This window comes from Pleurodeles waltl, chromosome 4_1, assembly GCF_031143425.1.
Source record: "Pleurodeles waltl isolate 20211129_DDA chromosome 4_1, aPleWal1.hap1.20221129, whole genome shotgun sequence".
Taxonomy (NCBI): Eukaryota; Metazoa; Chordata; class Amphibia; order Caudata; family Salamandridae; genus Pleurodeles; species Pleurodeles waltl.
This window is the reverse complement of record NC_090442.1, coordinates 214,026,635-214,049,863: the sequence shown is the minus strand read 5'-3', so window position 1 is coordinate 214,049,863 and position 23,229 is coordinate 214,026,635. Positions and strand designations below refer to the sequence as shown.

The 23,229-nt window shown below is 44.6% G+C and overlaps 1 protein-coding gene across 2 annotated transcripts in view; it reads right to left on the bottom strand.

Annotated features, from left to right (window-relative positions):
• The window catches only part of TULP3 (TUB like protein 3), a 327,108-nt gene that overhangs the window by 215,401 nt on the left and 88,478 nt on the right, over positions 1-23,229 (bottom strand). For both annotated transcript variants that reach the window (XM_069228168.1, XM_069228169.1), the window contains exon 2: positions 17,074-17,125. In XM_069228168.1, coding sequence (XP_069084269.1) covers positions 17,074-17,125 — 52 coding nt within the window. The remainder of the gene's footprint in view (positions 1-17,073; positions 17,126-23,229) is intronic.

Sequence of the window (23,229 nt, the reverse complement as noted above, 5' to 3'; positions counted from 1 at the left end):
GTCCCAAAGTTCAACGGCGTGCTTGTGGACGGAACGAGCGTTGATCAGGATGCACTTGAGGTGGTTGATGGCGCGTGGGCTTGTGGTCGTGGTAGTTGCGTGGTGGAAGATGCGTTTGCAGGAGTTGCAGGCGAAGGGTCCATGGGTGCGTTTGGGGTGAGCTAGGAAGCAGGTTTTGGAGCGCCCTGGGTTGAGGGCGTGGAGGGTGGTGGGGTCGTAGCGGATCAGCGGGGCTTGGGGGAGCTGGGGACCAGGGGTCGTGGCGCTGGGCGCGGGCCAGGCGCGGACGGGCGCAGACGGGCTTGCCTCTGGCGCGCCTCCGGCGCGCCAGCGGCGTGCCCGCTGCGCGCGCCCGCTGCGCACTCGCGCAGCGGCCGCCATAAGAGGTAGGAGGGGGGGGGAGGGGTCAGCTGGGGGCGAATGGGAGCTGGGGGGCGGGGGTGTGCAGGAGGTCGCGGCGGGAAAGCGCGAGGGAGGGGGGGGGGACAGGTAGAGTGAGAGGAGCTGGGGGAGGGGGTTTAGGGTGGAGGAGGGTGAGTGTTAGGAGGTTTGGAGATTAGGGAGAGAGATAGGAGTAGGGTTGTGAAGATAGGGGAGGGGGGGTTGTAGAGGTGGGTGAGGGAGAGAGGTAGAGTGAGAGGATAGGGAGATAGGTAGTAGAGGGGGTGGCGGGAGGGGGAGAGATAGAGAAATAGATAGAGAAAATAGATAGAGAAGTCGATAGATAGGGAAATAGATAGATAGACAGATAGGTAGGTAGGAGGAGGTGGAGAGTGGGGGAGTTAGATAGTGAGATAGGGAGCTAGAGAGATAGGAAGATAGGAGGAGTGAGGGAGGTAGATAGCGAACGGGTTAGCTAGGGGTGAGAGAGGGGGAGGCGAGTGAGGGAGGGGGATGAGGAAGGAGCAGGAGGGCAGGCTCGGGGGAAGAAGACGGAGGAGGTAGAAGAGCCGAAGACAGGAGAACAGAAGACAGAAGAACAGAGAAGAACAGAGAAGAACAGAGAAGAACAGAGAAGAACAGAGAAGAACAGAGAAGAACAGAGAAGAACACAGAAGAACACAGAAGAACACAGAAGAACCGCGAAGAAGAGCACAGAAGCACCGAGAAGAACAGAGAAGAAGAACACAGAAGACCGGAAGAACACAGAAGAACAGAAGGGAAGAACAGAAGAACAGAAGAGAAGAACAGAAGAACACAGAAGAAGATTGCAGAGGGGGGGCGAGGAGGAAGAGACAGAGAGGAGGAAAAGAAGCAGGAGCAGGAGAGAAGGTGAGTGGCGCGGGGCAGGGCGAGGGGCTGGGAGGAGGGGGGTACTTACAGTTAGGTGGGTCTCAGGAACACAGGAACTCGGGAACTTGGAGGAGCTGCAGCGGCAGGGGGAGCGACCTACCCTTGGGTCAAGGGTCGCTACCACTGTCGCGCAGCGGCCGCCATAAGAGGTAGGAGGGGGGGGGAGGGGTCAGCTGGGGGCGAATCAAGCATTCCCCAGCAAACCAGGCCACCTGCCTGTTCAAAAAGCAAAACAAATGCATCTGGAGTTCCGGTGGGTCGCATAGGCTTCCAGGTCAACCCTAAGCATCAAAGACCAGGAAGAGGATTTCTGGAAGGATTTCTCAAAAATGTGATGGTCAGAGAATGTTCAAGATCTTCAATAAAGGAGGACAGCACAAACAACAACAACCACAGCCAGCCGGCAAAGCTGTGTGTGTGTTCCCCTACTCCTGCCTCTAACTTTCTGATGAGAAAGGCCATTAAGGCCAAAAAGGATTATTGCAAGCTACAGCAGGTTTGATGTACAGCGACATACATGACTTGGTCCACAAAGAACAGAGAGAGAGTTCCTTGGTGTGTAACCCCCACCTCACTCCAACTCTGAGGACTAGATGATGACTGCAAGCTGCAGATGGGGCAGCAGAAGTCACCATTTCATCAAGAGGACAGGAGCATGTCACAACATTCCTTATGCAGATCTAAAGATGTATGAACAAGGATGAGCCTCTACTATACTGGGTAACAATCAAGCATATGCTATCGCCGAAAGGTCACCACAAGGCCCAATACCTTTGAAAAGATCCTAAGTGCTGCAATGAGGAGACCAAACAGCAGTGTAAACGGGGTGAATCAAAACGAGGAAGAGATACAAATATGGAACATTTTAAAATCTCTGCTAACAGAAACCCTATTGGAGTGTCAATCTATCTATTTGGACACAAAACATTTATTTTTGAACAAGGAAACTATAACAGTTTTCTGGACTCTAAAACATAATTTTCCTATTTAGTGATCTGAAACAATGCAGTTGGGGCAGCTTGAGGCTAGTGTTAATGAAAACACAGGTTGAGATATTTGGAAATGTCATAATTTATTTAGTTATTTATCATTTGCCAGATCATAGAGCTGCAGACATTTGCCTATAAAAAGCCAGGTTCTAGAGTACATGAACATAAAACAGTACAATTAGATTATATAGTGTATTGATTTCCAGCAGACTATTTAACCTACTGGAGATTGCCAGTAGGTAGTTTTAGTTGGGACCAGCTTTCCATTGAAAAAGCGTTTTTTGACCTGCCCTTATTTTTGGCACCGTTTGAAAATCTTCACAAAATTTTCCAAAACAAGTGTCCCTGAGAATCTTGTTGCACACAGGAAGTTTCAGGGTGATACGTCAAGCGGGGGCCAAGACAAAAATAGGGGGTGGGGGTTTAAAAAAAAAAAAACATGAGTTTCCCATTATAATTCCTATAGGGATTTTAGACACGACTACAGCCAGAACCGCTGGACGGAATTACACCAAATTTGGCAGAAAGGTAGCTCTAGGTCCAGAGAGAGGGCTTTTTAGGGTCGAGCATGCGCTCGCGCATGCGTAATGCAGCGAGACGCTTTTGTATTTAGAAAGAGGCTCGGAGCCCTGTCAACTTCAAGTCAGTGTTTTTTATTGGTTCGTGGGCTTGCCTAATAAAATCTGCATGCTTTCATTAGTCGAAGGCAAGCATACGTCATGCCTTTTCCGGTGGCTAGCCCTCCTCGAGCGCAGCGACCAAGTACAGAAAACATGCGAGGCTCGCTGTTTTCCATCGGGCTCGTGGACTTCTTTTTCTCTAATTTACGAGCGCGATCTCGCTTGGCAGAAGTCGAGCGCTTTACATAGTTAATTTCACTTTTTCGGGTTGTGTACATAAATGCACTTTTCCCCGATAGGTGAAAAGTCGGGTTAGGAGTTTACAACGTGATCAGCTCTAACATGAGCAAACGCAAGACCCGTTGCATTGTAAATACTTGTTGTTATTTGGTGTAAATCCATTCAGTAGTTTTTGAGATATCAAAAGAAAAAGAAATATAGATATCTAGAAGAGTGAAGGATTCACAAAAAACACCGATCTCATGCAGGGAAATGAAGAGCTCCGACTGGCTGCCAACACTTAAACCAGAAGTGTTGGCGTGGCAGGGGTGCAAGTTATAGTTACATTAGGGCATGTGTTATAGTTACTTGAAATAACTATAACTGGTGAATTTCTAAGGTTCCGTATTAGTAAATTCAGAACCTAACTATAACGTCCCTGAAAACCTCAGTTTTTTAAGTGACACTGACATACATACACATATATATATATATATATATATATATATATATATATATATATACACACACACACACACACACATATATATATACATATAATGGAAAATGTCACTTACCCAGTGTACATCTGTTCGTGGCATGTTCCGCTGCAGATTCACATGCTATGCCATCTAGTGTTGGGCTCGGAGTGTTACAAGTTGTTTTTCTTCGAAGAAGTGTTTGAGTCACGGAACGAGTGGTGACTCCTCTTCGGCTCCATTGCGCATGGGCATCGACTCCATGTTAGATTGTTTTCCCACAGAGGGTAAGGTAGGAGTGATAGAGTATAAAGAAAAGAGATGTCCATGCTAATGGATTATATATATATATATATATATATATATATATATATATACACATATACATATACACACACACACACACACACACACACACACACACAAGTGTTATTTAACTTACAGGCCTCCGGGTAGGTGGGAGGGTTCATGTAAATCTGCAGCGGAACATGCCACGAACAGATGTACACTGGGTAAGTGACATTTTCCGTTCAATGGCATATGTAGCTGCAGATACACATGCTATGCATAGACTACAAAGCAGTTATTCCTCCCATAAAAGCTTTGGTTAGCCTGTAGGAGTTGAAGTTGTTTGAAATAATGTTCTTAGTACAGCTTGACCTACTGTGGCTTGCTGTGCTGCTAAAACATCTACACAACAGTGTTTAGTAAATGTATGTGGTGTTGACCAAGTAGCTGCCTTACATATTTCAGCCATTGGTACATTTCCTAAGAAGGCCGTTGTAGCACCTTTCTTCCTTGTGGAATGTGCTTTAGGAGCAACTAAGAGTTGTCTTTTAGCTTTAAGGTAACATGTTTGGATGCATTTATTATCCATCTTGCTAAACCTTGTTTGGAAATGGGGTTACCAGTATGAGGTTTTTGGAAAGCTACAAATAGCTGTTTAGTTTTCCTGAATGGTTTTGTTCTATTTATGTAGTACATCAGAGCTCTTTTAATGTCTAATGTGTGTAGAGCTCTTTCTGCCACAGAATCTGGCTGTGGGAAGAAGACTGGTAGATCCACTGTCTGATTGATATGAAAAGGTGAAACTACTTTAGGGTTAGTTCGTAGTACAACTTTATGTTTGTGTACTTGTATGACCGGTTCCTCAATAGTGAAAGCTTGAATTTCACTAACTCTTCGGAATGATGTAATTGCGACTAGGAAGGCAACGTTCCATGTTACGATTTGTATTTGACATGAGTGAATAGGTTCAAATGGTGGGCCCATAAGTTGCGTAAGCACTATTGTTAGAAATGGGGTTTTTGGTTGGCAGTCAGGTTACCCTCTGTCCAAGCAAGAACCCTCACTCTAGTCAGGGTAAGTCACACACAATCCAAAATTAGCCTGTGCCCACCGTCTGGTAGCTTGGCATGAGCAGTCAGGCTTAACTTAGAAGGCAATGTGTAAAGCATTTGTGCAATAAATTATACAATACCATAATATAGCACCACAAAAATACACCACACAGTGTTTAGAAAAATATATAATATTTATCTGGGTATTTGCAGGTCAAAACGATTAAAGATGCAATATGAATTTGTAAAGATATCACTGAAAAGTGATATAAAGTGTCTTAAGTCTTTAAAAAGCAAACAAAGTCTCTTTCAAGCAGAAAGTACCTGGTTTCTGGTGGAAAATCTCTGCAAAGGGCCGCAGAAGAAGAGATACGTGGAAAAATGGTGTGTGCGTCGATTTCTCCCCAGCACACACGGACTTGCGTCGTTATTTTTCACGCGGGGAAGTCGTGTGTCGTTTTCCGGCGCGCGGACAGTCTCTTTCTGTGGATTGCGGGGATTACCAGATGTCCCGGGTCTGTGCGTGGATTTTCCTGCTTGTTTTCTGCGGGGCTGTGCGTCGAAATTTCACTCTCACGGCAGGCGTCGCGTCGATTTCTCCTTGGAAGTCGGGCTGCGTTGTCCTTGCGAGGCCGTGGGTCAAAGTTTCGGTCGTCCCGAAGGCGTTGATCAGCGTCGGTGTGCTGCGTTTTTCTCGCCGCAGAACAAGCTGTGCGTCGAAAATTTCACGAAGTGTCCAAGTGAAAAAGAGAAGTCTTTTTGGTCCTGAGACTTCAGGGAACAGGAGGCAAGCTCTATCCAAGCCCTTGGAGAGCACTTTTACAGCCAGACAAGAGTTCAGCAAGGCAGCAGGCCAACAGCAAGGCAGCAGTCCTTCATAGAAAAGCAGACAGGTGAGTCCTTTGAGCAGCCAGGCAGTTCAGCAAGGCAGCAGGCCAACAGCAAGGCAGCAGTCCTTCATAGAAAAGCAGACAGGTGAGTCCTTTGAGCAGCCAGGCAGTTCAGCAAGGCAGCAGGCCAACAGCAAGGCAGCAGTCCTTTGTAGAAAAGCAGACAGGTGAGTCCTTTGAGCAGCCAGGCAGTTCTTCTTGGCAGGATGTAGTTTCTGGGTCAGGTTTCTTCTCCAGCAAGTGTCTGACGAGGTAGGGCAGAGGCCCTGTTATATACTAAGTTGTGCCTTTGAAGTGGGGGTGACTTCAAAGAGTGTCTAAGAAATGCACCAAGCCCCCTTTCAGTTCAATCCTGTCTGCCAGAGTCCCAGTAGGGGGTGTGGCAGTCCTTTGTGTGAGGGCAGGCCCTCCACCCTCCCAGCCCAGGAAGACCCATTCAAAATGCAGATGTATGCAAGTGAGGCTGAGTACCCTGTGTTTGGGGTGTGTCTGAGTGAATGCACAAGGAGCTGTCAACTAAACCTAGTCAGACGTGGATTGAAGGGCACAACAAGATTTTAGTGCAAAGAAATGCTCACTTTCTAAAAGTGGCATTTCTAGAATAGTAATATTAAATCCGACTTCACCAGTCAGCAAGACTTTATATTATCATTCTGGCTATACTAAATATGACCTTCCTGCTCCTTTCAGATCAGCAGCTGCCACTTCAACAGTGTATGAGGGCAGCCCCAATGTTAGCCTATGAAGGGAGCAGGCCTCACAGTAGTGTAAAAACGAATTTAGGAGTTTTACACTACCAGGACATATAACTACACAGGTACATGTCCTGCCTTTTACCCACACAGCACCCTGCTCTAGGGGTTACCTAGGGCACACATTAGGGATGACTTCTATGTAGAAAAAGGGGGGTTCTAGGGTTGGCAGGTACTTTTAAATGCCAAGTCGAAGTGGCAGTGAAACTGCACACACAGGCCTTGCAATGGCAGGCCTCAGACAAGGTTACAGGGCTACTGAAGTGGGTGGCACAACCAGTGCTGCAAGCCCACTAGCAGCATTTAATCTACAGGCCCTAGGCACATATAGTGCACTCTACTAGGGACTTATAAGTAAATTAAATAGCCAATCATGGATAAACCAATCAATAGTACAATTTACACAGAGCATATGCACTTTAGCACTGGTTAGCAGTGGTAAAGTGCCCAGAGGTCAAAAGCCAACAACAACAGGTCAGAAAAAATAGGAGGAAGGAGGCAAAAAGTTTGGGGATGTCCCTGTCAAAAAGCCAGGTCCAACAACTATGTTTAAATTCCACGAAGGAACTGGAGGTGTTCTGGGTGGAATGATGCATTTTAAGCCTTCCATGAAGGCTTTGATAACAGGTACTCTAAATAAAGAGCTGTGCTGTATATTTTGCAAATATGTGGAAATTGCAGTGAGATGTATTTTTAGGGAAGAGAATGCTAAATTAGATTTTTGTAAATGAAGTAAATAGCATAAAATATCTTGTATTGATGCTGAAAGAGGGGCAATTTGTTTAGATTGACAGTAATATACAAATAGTTTCCATTTGTTGGCATAGCACTGTCTAGTAGTGGGTTTTCTTGCTTGCATAATTACTTCCATACATTCTGTTGGTAGTTGTAAACACCCAAATTCTATGACCTCAGGAGCCAAATCGCCAGATTGAGTGTGTTGGGACTTGGGTGCCTGATCTGTCCTTTGTTTTGTGTTAACAGGTCTGGTCTGTTTGGGAGTTTGGAGTGTGGTATTACTGACAGGTCTAATAGTGTTGTGTACCACGGCTGACGTGCCCACGTTGGCGCTACGAGTATCAGATGGAGCGTGTTTTGACGCAATTTGTTGACTATAAATGGAATGAGAGGGGGAAAAGTGTAAGCAAATATCCCTGACCAACTGATCCATAGAGCATTGCCCTTGGATAGGGGATGTGGGTATCTGGATACGAAGTTTTGGTATTTTGCATTTTCGCTGGTGGCGAACAGATCTATGTCTGGAGTTCCCCATTGTTGAAAGTATTTTTGAAGTACTTGAGGGTGAATCTCCCACTCATGTGTCTGTTGATGATTTCTGCTGAGAACATCTGCTAATTGGTTGTGAATCCTTGGAATGTATTGTGCTACCAGGTGAATTTGGTTGTGTATTGCCCATTTCCAATTTTTTTGAGCTAGAAGGGAGAGTTGGGACGAATGTGTCCCTCCCTGTTTGTTTAGGTAATACATTTTCGTCATGTCTGTTTTGATCAGGACATTTTTGTGAATTAGGAGAGGCTGAAAAGCTTTGAGTGCTAGGAAGACAGCTAACAACTCTAAGTGGTTTATGTGTAGTTGTTTGTGTTGGGCATCCCATTGTCCTTGAATGCTGTGATTGTTGAGGCCAGTCAATCATTGATACATCTGTTGTAATTATGGTCTGAGGCACAGGGTCTTGAAATGGCTGCCCTTTGTTTAGATTTGTGGAATTCCACCACTGAAGGGACATGTATGTTTGGCGGTCTATCAACACTAGATCTTGAAGTTGACCCTGTGCTTGTGACCATTGTTGTGCAAGGCACTGTTGCAAGGGCCGCATGTTTAGTCTTGCATGTGGAACAATACAATAATATTTTCATGACAAATTTGACAGTACTGTTGACCTGTCTGTATTTGTGCTATTATATTCTGGAATGTTTGTATTCTCTGCGTATTTGGACTTGCAAGCGCTTTTTGAGTATTTAGTATTGCCCCTAAATACTGTTGTATTTGCGCAGGCTGTAGTTGTGAGTTTTGGTAATTTATTGAGAACCCTAGCGTGTGCAGGGTTTGTATTACATAATGCGCATGGTTTTGACACTGCGTATGACTGTTTGATTTTATTATCCAATCGTCTAGATATGGAAAGACATGTATGTGTTGTCTTCTTAGGTAGGCTGCGACTACCGCTAAGCACTTTGTGAATACCCTTGAAACTGTTATTCCAAAGGGTAACACCTTGAAATGATAGTGTTTTCCTTGAATGACAAACCTGAGATATTTTCTATGCACAGGATGGATGGGTATATGAAAATACGCATTTTTGAGGTTTAATGCTGCCATGAAATTGTGTTTTTGAAGTAGTGGGATAATATCCTGTAGGGCTACCATATGAAAGTGTTCTGACAGGATGTAAAGATTGAGGGTTCTGAGATCTAATATTTGCCTTAGGGTGCCATCCTTTTTGGGAATGAGTAAATAAAGTGAGTAAACTCCCGTCCCTACTTGATTTTGTGGCACGGCTTCTATTGCTTGTTTGAGTAATAGAGATTTGACTTCTTCCTGTAACAGAGTGATATGGTCTGTGGATAGCTTGTGTGGTTTTGGTGGAATGTTTGGTGGAGTTTGTATCAATTCTAGGCAATAGTCATTGCGGATAATTGATAAAACCCAGTTGTCTGTGGTAATGTTTAGCCAATTGTTGTGGAACTTTAGCGGTCTTCCTCCAACAGGGGGAGGTGTGGTTTGGAAAGTAATGACACAAGTCACTGTTTACTTTGTTGTGAGGCTTGTTTTGGTGTTTGATATTTTCCCCTGCCTGTGGGATACTGGCCTCTAAGTGCTTTTAAAACCACCTCGTTGGTATTGAGGTTGGTAGGCCGGCTTTGGCCATGATGTGGATGCCTCCGCAGTTTGAGATGTAAATCACCTCTAAACTGGGGTTTGCGAAAGGATCTTCTGTATTGTGTGGTGTACAGTGCACCTATGGCTTTTGCGGTGTCTGAATCCTTATGCATTTTTTCTATAGCAGTGTCGACCTCTGGGCCGAAAAGCTGTTTCTTTTTGAATGGCATATTCAACACTGCCTGTTGGATTTCAGGTTTGAATCCTGAGGACCTAAGCCATGCATGCCTCCTTAAGGTTACAGCAGTGTTGATGCTTCTGGCCGCTGTATCTGCTGAGTCTAGGGCAGACCTAATCTGATTTTTAGTGATGGCTTGCCCTTCCTCCACTATCTGCTGTGCCCTCTTTTGCTGTTCTTTGGGGAGATGCTGGATTATATCTTTCATCTCGTCCCAATGGGCCCGGTCATATCTAGCCAACAAAGCCTGTGAGTTGGCAATTCTCCATTGGTTGGCTGCCTGAGATGCCACCCTCTTTCCTGCAGCATCAAACTCCCTACTCTCTTTTTCTGGTGGGGGTGCATCACCTGACGACTGCAAGTTTGCCCTCTTCCTGGCAGCGCTTACCACTACTGAGTCTGGAGGTAGTTGCTGGGTAATATAGACAGGATCGGAAGCAGGTGGCTTTTATTTCTTTTCTACTCTAGGAGTAATTATTCTTGCCTTTATTGGCTTGCTAAATATTTGGTCAGCATATTTTAGCATGCGGGGAGCACAGGGAGCGACTGATATGTTGCATGCGTGGAGGAGTGTATATTAAATAAAAAAAATCATCCTCTAATGGCTCAGTGTGCATGGTGACATTATGATATGCTGCCGCCCTAGCTATCACTAGAGTGAAGCCTGTACTATCCTCTGGTGGTGAAGGCTTAGAGGGATAGCAATCTAGGTTATTGCCCGGAACGGGGTCTGGATCATAAAGATCCCATGGATCCACATTGTCTGACTGCCTAGGTGAAGGACCGGTAGGAGGAGAGATATGTAGATGTGGAGAGTGAGGAGGAGACTGAAGAGGAGAAAATTGAGGCGGTGGACGTCTCCTTTGTTTTGGCACTTTAGCTGGCGGCTGTGTCCAATTCCTCCTGAAAGGCTAATTTCCTCTTTGGTTTTAGAGGAGGGTGCAGTTAAAATTCTGCCAGTTTCTGTAAGGATATGAATCCTGGCTTGCCTTTCATCCATCACTTCCATGATTGGTTGCATTTGTGAGTCCTCCTCAGTAGATTTATGGCTTTCTGCAAGTGTTTTTGTAAGTCCGTGCTCTTCAGTATAATTAGGTCTTTTCGGCTCCGAAGCTAGCTTCTTCGGTATCGAAAATGATGGGGTTGAGGATGGTCTCTATTCCAAAAATGATTTTCGAGATTTGGACTCGGAAGAGCGGTGTTTGTTCGGTTCGGAAACGGAGCATCGTCTCGAGTCCAATGGCTTCAGAGGAGTGGCTTTTTTCGGTGCTGAACTGGTGTGTTGGTCACGGAGCGTCTTCTTTCGGGTCGAGCCATGGCCTTCCGGCAGTGGCGTTCCCAAGGCCTTATGTTTGGGCTTAGATCTTACAGGGGCAGGCGTACTCACATGCTGTCATGCCATGACCCGTCTGTTCTCCCCAGAATCCTGGTTGGAGTTGAATCCTCGAACGGAGACTGCGGTCTGCATGAGCATGTCGAGATGTACGGAGCTTTTTGGCGCCATCTCGAGTCTCTGTGCTCTTCTGTCCCGGAGTGTCTTTTTTTAACCGGAAGGATCTGCAGGCCTCGCACTTTTCTTCCCGGTGGTTGGGGGAAAGGCAGAGATTACAGACGAGGTGTTGTTCTGTATAAGGGAATTTAGCGTGGCACAGAGGACAGAATCGGAATGTAGTCCGATCCATGAGGCTTCCATGCGCTCGGCCCGACTAGGCCCAAGTTGGGGGCACGCGCCAGAAGGGTGAGTAGAGATGTTTGTTCCGACGGTACCGAGGTGTCGATCGAAGGTGTAATGCAAGCAAAACAACACCAACGAGAAATGAAAAGTTTAAGGTTTTCCATATCGAACTATCGGAGCGAAAGGAAACATGTCCGAACCCGATGGCAGAAAGAAAACAATCTAACATGGAGTCGATGCCCATGCGCAATGGAACCGAAGAGGAGGAGTCACTCGATCCAGTGACTCGAAAAACACTTCTTCGAAGAAAAACAACTTGTAACACTCCGAGCCCAACACTAGATGTCAGACGTATGCATAGCACGTGTATTTGCAGCTACACATGCCATCAAACATTATATATATATATATATATATATATATATATATATATATATATATATATATATATATATATATCTATCAAACCAAGGCCCTTTCAGGGATAGAGTGAGGCATAAATTATGCAAAACACATAATTTATGGTGTTGCAGGATGCTCCTTACTAGAGCAGCTCTCCACCTAAAATGGGGAACTTCCCAGAGTTCTCCTTTGTGTTTTGCATAATTTATGCCTCACTCTATCCCTGAAAGGGCCTTGGTTTGACTTATACTGGGTGCTCCCTTGTGTCTGGACAAAGCTATACTCCTCTGAAGAGCTCTAATGAGAGCGAAACACGTGTCAGGGGTTGCTTTACTCATTCCAGGTTGGCTTGGACGGTATTTGACCAGTCCAAAGCTGTAATACTGTGCCTGGAGTGGTAAATGGCTTTTGTCATTTTACAGCTCGGCAAGGATGACACTAGGTCAATCCTATGCTTAAAGACTTTGCTGTATAAATGGCAAAAGACTTTGTCACTATCTAGCTCGGCGTGGACAGCACTGTGCTAATCCTATGCTTAAAGACTTTGCTAGATAAGCAGACATTTGAGGTGAGCAAATCTAGAGTGTCGCTGGTGTTGCAGGGTGCTCCTTACTAGAGCAGCTCTCCACCTAAACTTGGGAACTACCCAGAGTTCTCCTTTGTGTTTTGTGTATATATATATATATATATATATATATATATATATATATATATATATATATATATATATATATATATATATATATATATATATATATATATATATATAGTAGAATGGGTAGGTAATTTAATATCCTTAGCACAGCTATCGACCTGAGCAGGATTAAGGGTGCAGGCAAGTTTAATAAATATTAAAGAGGCTTTGTAAAGAATTTAGAAGCATTAGTGTATACGCAATGTCATTTTCCTCACCCGCTATGTCTGCGCATCTGATGTGCCCCAGACATATTAGAGAGGCTGCCTAATATATCCACTTAAGAAGGTAGTCTCCCTGGTCGGCCAGTAGCAAGTAAAACGTAGGAAAACACTTCCTTCCCTACAAGCAGAAAGTAGTGTTTATTACTGCGAGAGATTTGTTTTCCAAGCACTGTACTGCCCTCTAAAAGCATGCCAGCCCCCGCAGGACAATATAATAAAAATGGCAAAATCAGTCACTGATTTGTGCGTCAGCGACAAATAGATAGTCACATTCCTGTCAGTCCTGATGCCTGAACCCCAAGGTAATTGGGACACTGGACACTCTGTAGTGGAAGTGCAGTGAGCGCAATCTCCGTTCTCATCAAGCAGAAAGACAAAGTTCATAATATCAATGGAAAATGCAATAGGATGCACTTAACAGGCTCTTGTACATGTGTTAATAAAGGAGCTTTTTTCTTGTGTGACTTAAAAAGCATTTGCTATAGGTCTTCAACGGAATTTAATTGGCAACTTGTGATATGTCCTGTAGCTCCTGTTACGGTGCATTGCATTAAAAATCGCATTCCTGGATACGTTTCCACAGTTCAAATTTGCCAACATGTTTCAGGGGGAAAATGTCTGGTAAATCTGGGACATGAACATTTTGGTGCGGTAAACACCAGTATCTGCATATTATTCCTAGTTACAGGGGGAGGGGGAAGTGGGGGGGGGGGGGGGCTTGGGGGGACGCTAGTAACTGTGTGAGGTTTATCGCACATCATAAGTTACACGCCAGAGGATTCGAGTTTTTTCAGGTGCGAGAAATATCGCACCACACCAATTTGCGGCCTAGTCATAATGAGGGCCATACTCTAAACAGCACAGGAAAATCCAGCCACTTCTGCAACCGGTTCTACATGCATAGCAATGGCTTGAGAGGTTCTCCTAGCGTTAACATCACAAAAAGGTAGCAGAGAGCATTTCCAATGGTTGGGCTTCTGACTACTTTTTTTTTTTTCCTGCAACATTTCTCTCTTCGAATGTTTGCATTCCAAACAAAAGCAATACAATCAATCATATCTTTCGTACAAGCAACGTCTCAATAAAGGGCACAGCATAGTCCAGTGTGAATTCAGTAATCCCAAAACGAGCCTATGAGTACAGAGACAGTATCGTAAGACAACTAAGTAGCAAGATGCCCATAACACCAGAGAGCTGCCCATGGAAAGTTTACGACACGATATTTGAAAGAAGCAGATCAAGTATCACTTAAGCTGTTGACAGAGGGTAGGTAGCAGCCTAGGCAATCTACAAAGACCAGGTCTCTGATTAAGTGGAATATAGTCAGAGTGTCGAGCCGGGCAAGGGCGAGTGCCAATAGAAAGGGGGACCATGATTGGGACCGCTTCCATAAATTAAGTCAGTTGTTTTCAAAACCTTGACTAGGGTCAGATACTGGCATTAGCCACCATTGTGTGGGTCCAAATGAGCCAATTACTAGAGGATTGGTGCTTTAGACTACATTTTCAAAGAGTACATGCATCTGTCTGGAAAACAGTCAGAAAACAATGTGACGACTATTTGTTTTCAAGAATCCGCTGGAGTCACTGATCTATGTGACTCCAAAATAGAACACGTTATAACATTCTGGGGAGAGATGATACCCCGTTACTGAAAGCTACAAGAAGATTGTAAAGTAAGAATTGTAAAGTGAGGATTGTAAACTAAGATGGGGCACCGTATTTTCAGTTAGTGGTCAATATTTAGAAAGAAGGCTTTCACTTATGGAGTCCTTTAGACCTCTGTGCTTGTGGATCAGAAAGGTAGTCTGGCAGTGTCTGAAGACGTACTAGCAAGTTCCTGTGCCTGGTAAGAAAGAAGCAGCATATGTTCATGCCATTCATAGTTATTGTAGTGTATGTCATCATAGCGCCTTCACAGTGCGCAGTATATTAAACCACTGTTATAATGAACATGACTGCACGTAATTTAAACAGGATTGTATTAAAATCTTGAATCCATTGCCAAGAAGTCATTTTCACAAAATAACCAAGAACTAAAACCGTGGTTATTTAAAATTGAAAAACGAAGATCCATTACAACTAGAACACGTGCAAGAAATATTGTAGTAGCACAGTGAACTTGGCATGCTTCCATTAACTTTGTGAAAAAAATGCATATGATTTATTATGCTAAATATTATGACAAAATGTAGCTGACCAACGTATTTAACAAAAGAAAATAACCTTTATAACGAAAAATGCAAAATGGTAAGGAAAACATGTTTCATGTAAGCATCCATAATCTAAAAAAAAAAAAAAAAAAAAAAAAAAAAAAAAAAAATGGACAAGGAAGAAGGCCTCAAGAGATGGAAAAGGGAATTCTGTTCAAGTAAAAGGAAGAAACGATGGCAATAAATATGAACATAAAGAGTATTTTTTCCGATGATCTTTATAAATGAGTTTAAGTGTTGGTTTCTGTTTGGGGGCAGGGGAGGGTCACAGGACAGACAGGGGCTACTGGGTCACAACAGTAGTGGTTGAATTTGTTGGTTGGGTAGTGTGGGGGATCAGAGACTCAGAACTCAATCAACCAACCACCATTACACAGCAATCCACTGTCCAGCCCAGTACTGGTCTTAAGAGCGTTTTAATTTCATAGAAAAAACATATATACTACATATATTAATGGGGTAAAAACAGGGTTCGGTTTCCCAGACTACAGGTTCCTGCTAGGCCCTCTACCACCTACAGGTTCCATTTAACGTTCCTATGAAGCCACCCCAGGCCTATAATATCTCAATAAAATAATAGGACATTGTGAACTCTTGCCTGTGATGTAGTTACCTAAGTGATCACCATGCGGTGCCAACCTGCAGGTCGGTTTTTATGATCTTAAGCTAAACATGTTCACGTTTGGATCACTAGGCTTTACAGTTCAAGATACAATGTCAATCCCTTTGTTTAAGACCCAGGTTACCGGGGCACAGGGGATGTGGCTCGTTGGCACACTTATTTGGTCCTCAGAAGTAGCGCGGGACTGCAGACAGCAGTTTCACTTCTCGCTGGCGACATTCTGTACACAGAGCGGCTGGCCTGGGTGCTGAGTGCTGCGCCCTGGACATTTTACAGCCTCTATAACGAGAGGGGTAGGCTCCCCTCTACAATGATGATGGTGATGCTCTTCTGCCTGTCGCATGGTGAACACTAGTTGCTGCTTCCTGCTGGGAGGGTAGACTCTCTGCTACAGTGATGATGGCAGTCCCATTTGGCGCATCACATGGTGAACTGCAGCAGCACTCGTCTCTCCAAATACACTGCAGGTAGACAGGGCAGCATGCAGTCTTGAGCTGCAAGTTTTCATCATGCAGTTTGGAACACAAATCACACAGTAGGACCATGCAGTCCTTCATGTCTGAGCCGGTACTGGTTGTGCTCCTAATATTAGTCACTTTCTTCTAGGTGCTACACACACCTGAAACACTGCTCGTCATGTCCTTCTGCAGGGCCGGATAAACCCCTTCCCTCTATGAGCAGGCATGCAGACAGGTTGCTAGGCTTGAGGCAGGCATTTTAGTTCTACCAGCATAAAGTGCAAACTTAAGATGATGTCCCCACACCTTTGGGAGACAAGCGGTCATGCAGACACCAACCTTTGCCCCAAGAAGTCCTTTTGGTATTCCGCTTAGCGCTCTCTTACTTGGTCACGAAGACCTTGAAAGTGAAACAATGTAATGGTGTGGATCCCACTTATACATTATTTTCCAGGTAGTGGATGTATAGCTACTGTCCAAGATATCAGAATTGGTTTGGGTTGGCTCATTTTTAAATTTCATTTTCCTGATCTTCTACTTGAAGCCTTTGTGCAAGGGCACGGGTCTAACAACAATTATTGTTAGTAAAGCTGGTTCTAAGCAGGAGTATTCAAAACATGCGCACAATTAAGTGGGAAGAATACCAGTTTCACATGCAGTCAGGTCACTCGGGCAGTAGTACACAGCTGTATACCATGCAGGGGACACTCACATCCTAACAATAACACATTCAATATTTAATTAACAACGCTACAGTAATGGTTTAAAGACATTTAAAACAACTGGCGTCCAGCATCAAGACATTGAGTAAGAGGAAATCAGAAAGGCCACAAAATACAGGATTTTGATGATGTAGCCACATTCCTGTAACCTGGAGATTATAGTGGAAAGTCTGTTCAGTTGCAAGATTATCTGCAAAAATCAAGTGCAAAAAGCAAAGTGGCTAGAGCACCGCATTAGTAGAGTGATCCTCCTACAGAGGCAGAATATAGGCTAGATATACAACCAATAGATCCTTACCAATCAGTGAAACTAGATCAGTTTTTGGACTTTAACCCTGTGTAAGAACTGGGAATAATTTGGCAACCTCTAAATGTATATTATAAATGCATAATATTATTTTACCTGGTTATCCAACTTCAGCTGACGGATTTTATTCTGTTCGTCATCGAGGACACTACAAAACAAAATGCAAACAATTGGTCACCATTTGTCTCTTAAGATGCTTTAAACTAAACAGAAGATATCAAACTACACAGAAAATCTACCACAAGGACTATACTATTATGGAACACAGCACTGCTTACATGCCACTGTTATGCAAGAAATCAGGCTTTTTAAAGGACTGCCGCCTGTCCAGACCATTTAAAGCTACAGACCAATGCTTGTTGTTAATGAACTGGCTCTTGGCGATACTTCACAGCTTCCCTGGCCCTTCATTTTTTATCTTACACGCCACTACAATGCTATCTGCTTCAGTTTTATTCTTGCTGATTTTTATGCATTTCTCCTGAAGAATTAAAGGCCTTACTATTACCGAAAATATATGTTCCAGGTGTTCAACAATAGATTTTCTTTCATTTCAAGTGTAGTTATTAGGAGCCTCCTTTCTCTACCAAATGCCAGCTGGTAACACGAAGGAGCTAGTTGCACAATACAAACATCTGGCGAGACTATTAGGAACGTACACGGCAACATGCACCATAGTATGCCACACCTATACTGCTGAATATTGAGCGGTGTTTACCATATGGCTTATTAGCAGAGGAAACATGATACAATATTATGGAAGGTAATGGAACATTTATGTCTCACGGGATCCCTATTTTCATACATCCACAGAGAAATGATGGAAACTAGATGCTGCATCATTAACTCTTTCTAGTTATTTGAGCAGCTGACATGCCCTCAAGTGTGGCCGGCTGGATAAGTGGCATTTTTTTTTTTTAATAGCTGTTTTCACATAGTGCGACTCGGTCCGTGGGCATTGGGAGCGCTTCACATGTGCACCACTTACATAACACCAGGTCAAGTTCATTTTTCGGTCTGCGTAGCCAAGACCTTCTGATTTTGCTACACACATATATAATATACTTACAAGTGCTTTCAGTCCCGCTTACTTCACTCATTGACCTGTTGCAGTGATAACACTACTGGTACGGGGACGTGGGCCAGCCTACTTCAGTGACTGGCTAACTTCACTTTGAGTGACTGCATTTGCTTCTTCACAAGGAGCACATCCACACATAAGCTAGTTCCCCTCTTTGCTAGTGTTTTTGTTTTTTACTTGATTAGTACATTAGTGTTGCCTCCTGATGTGATAGCAGGATGCTTTTTACTAGCTGCTTGAGGCACATTAAAGCTTGATCAGTTCCTGTCTCTTGCTAATGCTGTCGTAAATGTGTTTAAAGTGGCCTGACTTTTTCAGAGCTTAACAGATTATGTCCATATGAAAGAAACTGTACTTTATGAATGTGTCCTCTTTCTAGTATGCATGCAATGAAGTGTGTTTATAACTGCATCTTGTATGTCACTGCTGGTATAATTGAGGACTACAGTTATACTTTCAAACTAATTTAGTATTTATACCCTGCTCCTATATCTTTCTAGTTGGCCTTCAGTGCATTTGTAGGTCATGCTTATAGAGACATTTAAATATTATATTTCTAATTGAAACAGTGCCATTTATTCCAATGTTATGCCCTATCTAGCTGTCTATCTTTAAAATTCTGTCTATCTACCAGTCTTTATGTCTGGCTGTTTATCTTTGTTTGTCTACCTACCTGCATCTATCTACTACTCTATTTAATTAACCTATCCCTCTACTCGTCTAGCTACCCGTCTCTCCATCTCTCTTTAGCTATCTACATATCTACACATCTATCTTTGCAAATCTATCATTTATCTCTTTCGCTCTGCAACCCGATCTATCTCTGCATCTATCGATCTACCTATCCTTGCAACTCTATTTCTCTTGTGCTATGCACATCCATCTCTGCAATTCTATTGGTCTATCTGTTTGTACATCAATCAATGCAATTTTATCTATTTATCTATTTGTCCGGTGTTGTGTCCTAGCTCTAGCTATCTGCCTATCTGCCTATCTGCCTCAATCTTTTCAAACCTACCTTATAACTCTATTGGTCTAACTGTTTATACATCTATCAATGTAATTGCATTTATTTATTCATTTCTCTACCTTCGCTGCTCTATCTAGGCAACCCTCTCCATCTATGTAACCATCTCTATGTATGCAACCCTACAAGACCTTTGCTGACATCCTGGCGCCCAAACTGGTAGAGGCATATGAGAGGGTCATACTCCCAGAGGCAATAAGAGAGGTGCTAGTGATTCCCTTGCCCAAAACTAAATCTAAGGAGGCCATGGCGACTGATTACCGACTATTATCCATGCTGAATTGCGACTTTAAGATACTGATTAAGATTATGGCTAACCGACTGCTACTCCGTGTGCACCAGCTCATACATGAAGACCAAAATGGCTTAATTCCTACTCGCAACACCTCCCTTAATCTCCTGCGACTGTACTCGCTCCTATATGCCCCAAGAGACCCACAGTATCCCAACACTATGTTTCTGGTTGTTGACTTACAGAAAGCGTTTGATTCCTTGAGGTGGGGTTACCTGAAGGCAGTGATGATCCAGGTAGGACTAGGTGCACAATGAGTGGACTACTGTACAGCCACACTGTGGCGAGGTTGAGGACTGAGAAAACTATCTCCGATATCTATGAAATCTTTTGCTGCACTACACAGGGCTGCCCCCTCTCGCCTTTCCTTTTTGCCACAGCCATTGAACCCCTTGCATCGCAGTTCTGCATGCATGACCAAGAGCAGGGGTGGTGAATGGCGATACCAACCATATCATCTCACTGTACGGAGATCATTTGTTGGTTTGTTTACGTGATGGGGTAACGGGGACCCCCTGGGCCCTACAACTACTTGAAGAATTTGGAGGCCCTTCAGGCTTGAGGGTGAACAGAAATATAGCATGCCTGTTCACATTGCTTGCAGATACTGCCCGCCCTGCCACCTTCAAAGCCCCCCCCACCCCTGATATACCCTGGACCCACCATACATTTAAATACTTGGGGATACAAATATTCCATGACCTGGTGGACAACCGGGAAGTAAACCTGGGTAAACCTCTCAGATCCCGGAAATCCAGAGTAGCATTCTGGCACTCGCTCAAGCTCCATATAATGGCAGGAATATCGCTTTCCAAAATGATTATGCTGCCCTGTCTATTATATTTTTTTGTTAATCTCCCAGTGCACTGGTTTAAAGAACTTGATGCACTCCTTTGAGAACTCATATGGGGCGGCGGTCCCCAAAGGATGCCCTTGTCCACTCTCCGTCACCCCACAGAGGAGAGGAGACTAAGGGCACTAGACTTTTGATTATACTACTTGGTGGCTCAATTTCAGTGGATTGCAAAGTGGTACTGGCCAAACTGTTGGATCCCAGGGCTCGCATCCCAGCCCCGCGCATCCTCTTGACTGTGGCGCTGACCTGCTGGAGGCGGGGACTGAGGCGCACTGGGGTGCGGGTTTTGTATGTGCCCAAGCTACCGATGGTAGGCATTCCTCACTGCTTGCCGGTAGGTTTTTTCCTCTACAAGATAGATGGGACCCTGGATGGCGGTGGGATTAGTGGCGTGGGGGTGTGGTCAGGGCTTGGTTCCAGTCTGGTGTCCCTGTCCCATTTGGGGCTCTTCCAGTGCAGACTGATCTGCCAGCGGGAAAGTTCCTTACCTATCGAGCGCTGACTTGCGTAATGCGGGACCTGTGGGACACAGTGAATGCAGAACTCACTGCGTAAAAAGTCCTTTAGCTTCTTCTGACTATGGGAGAGGGCTCTACCAGATTATGTTATGGAAGGTAAGCAACTTGCTCAACTAATAGAGACTTCTAGTTGCAGATTCCTTACCTTAGAATAGATACCCAAGTAATGCCATTCCCGGAGGAGGGTCTGCAAACCAAGGTCATACTAAGAAGTCCTGCAGGACCGAACAGGCAAAGTACCTGCCCCTTCAGACCAGACTGTCCAGGCAGTAGTGTTTAGTAAACTTGTGCAAGGACACCCACATTGCTTCCTGGCAGATGTCCAGGACTGAAACTCCACATGCTAACTCAGTGGTTGCAGCTGTAGCTCTGGTAGAAGGAGCGCGCAAGACTTCTGGCGGTTGCTTCATAGTCAATGCGTACCGCATTTCAATGCAGAGAACCACCCATCTAGAGATGGTTCTCTTCTGCACTGCTCGACCTTTCTTTGCATCCGCATAACTCATACAGAGTTGATTGTCCACCCCGAACTCTTTTGTACGATCAAGATAGAATGCCAGCGCTATTTTTGGATTCAGACGGTGGATTCTCTCCTCTTCTTTATAAGGATGTGGGGGCGCGTAAAAAGTAGGCAAGGTGATTGATTGGCCTACATGAAATGGTGTGACCACTTTAGGCAGAAATGAAGCCCTAGTATGAAGCACCACTTTGTCAGGGTGGATGGAGATGAAAGGTGGCTTTGAAGAAAGAGCCTGCAGCTCACTCAGTATGCGGCAGTGATAGCGATAAGGAAGACTGTTTCCAAAGTAAGCAGGCAAAGTGGGCAACTGTGATCAGGCTCAAATGCAGCAGCACACATTAGGTAAGAACTAAGTTCAAATCCCATTGGGGCATTATGAATGGGGAAGTAGGAAAGAGATGGGCAAGGCCTTTTTAAATATGTCCAACAATGGTATATTTAAACAGGGAAAGTTGGTCAGGCCATCGGAGGAAAGCCGAGATGGCAGACAAATAACCCGCTTGGATACCAAATAAAGTACAAAGAACAAATAAAGAACAAACAAAAGAACATCAGAAAGAGGGGCAGAGAGAGATCAGACTTGTTGGTACACCATGCCACAAATTTGTTCCAATAACAGACATACCATTTTGGTGGAGGGACGCCTGGCTGCCAAGATAACATTACAGACTTTGGGTGGAAAGTTAAAAGCTGTCAATTGCCACAGCTCAATCTCCACGCAAGAAGGCGGAAAATGGACAGGTTCAGGTGGATAATTGTCCCCCGCTTCTGCAACAGAAGATCCTCTCAAAGGGGCAGAGAATCGATGGTCATGTTCAAGAGCTTGGGATACCATACTCTTTGAGCCCAGTCCGAAGCCACAAGAGGGACTTGGGCTTGGTCATTTTTGATCTGCTTCAGAACTCTGGGGAGAAGTGGTATTAGCAGAAAGACATAAAGGAGGCCTGAGTTCCACTCAAGATAAAGAGCATCGCTGAGCGAGTGCTGCCTTGGAATCTCCAACGTGCAAAACAGCTGACACCGTGCGTTTTCTGTGGAGGCAAACAAATCTAACCAAGGCTCTCTCTGCTGCTGAAAGAGACCTTGTGCCACCTCCTGATGGAGACACCATTTGTGGTCAACCAGGCATTGATGGCCCAGTTTGTCCGCTTTGACGTTCAGAGAGCCTGCCAGATGTTGAACCACCAGGTATATGCCCTGATGTTCCAGCCATGTCCAGATGCAGAGAGCATCCTAGGAGCAGACCTCTCTGCCCTGTTCCAAAGGAGAGTAGGTTGCCAGCGAGGCGGTCTACTTCGTAGACATGGAAAATGGTGGCGACGTTCGAGTGTTCAGGGACGAGTGGGGAGTTCCCTTTACGGACTAGGAGGTCTCTCACATTAGTGTCATGCTTCATCATTTGACCACCTAGCCCCTGCAAGTCCAACACTACCACCCAGTCTTCTGGGTCCAGGGCAGAAAGGACCCGAGCCACAGCAACCATTTTGAACTTCTCCTTCCCAAGGAAGAGCTAGAGGGACCTGAGGTCGAGGATTGGGCGGAGGCCTGTTGCCCTTTTTAGGCACCAGAAAGTAGCTGGAATAACAATCACGACCTACTTCTGGCAAGGGGACCCTCTCTCTGGCTCCCCTGGCCAAGAGGGCCGTAACCTCCTTGCGGAGAAGTGCAAGGTAATCCTTTCTCATCCGAATCTGCAACTTGAAGCCTCTAGCAGATCGCAGCAATATGTGTTACAGCGCAGTAGAGGGCCCATTGCAAAGGTTGAATGTTCACCTTTCTGTAGCTTATTGCATATTTAGGTGTTAAACTGGTACCAATTTGGTGCAACCAATACCCAAACCGTGTAAAAAAAAAAAAAAAAGACAAAATAATGAAGTAATATTATCACAAAATATGCCCCATAAATTTGCCTTTTCTTGCAACATAATTTGCTCAGTCCTGTCGCATAATTAGGTACT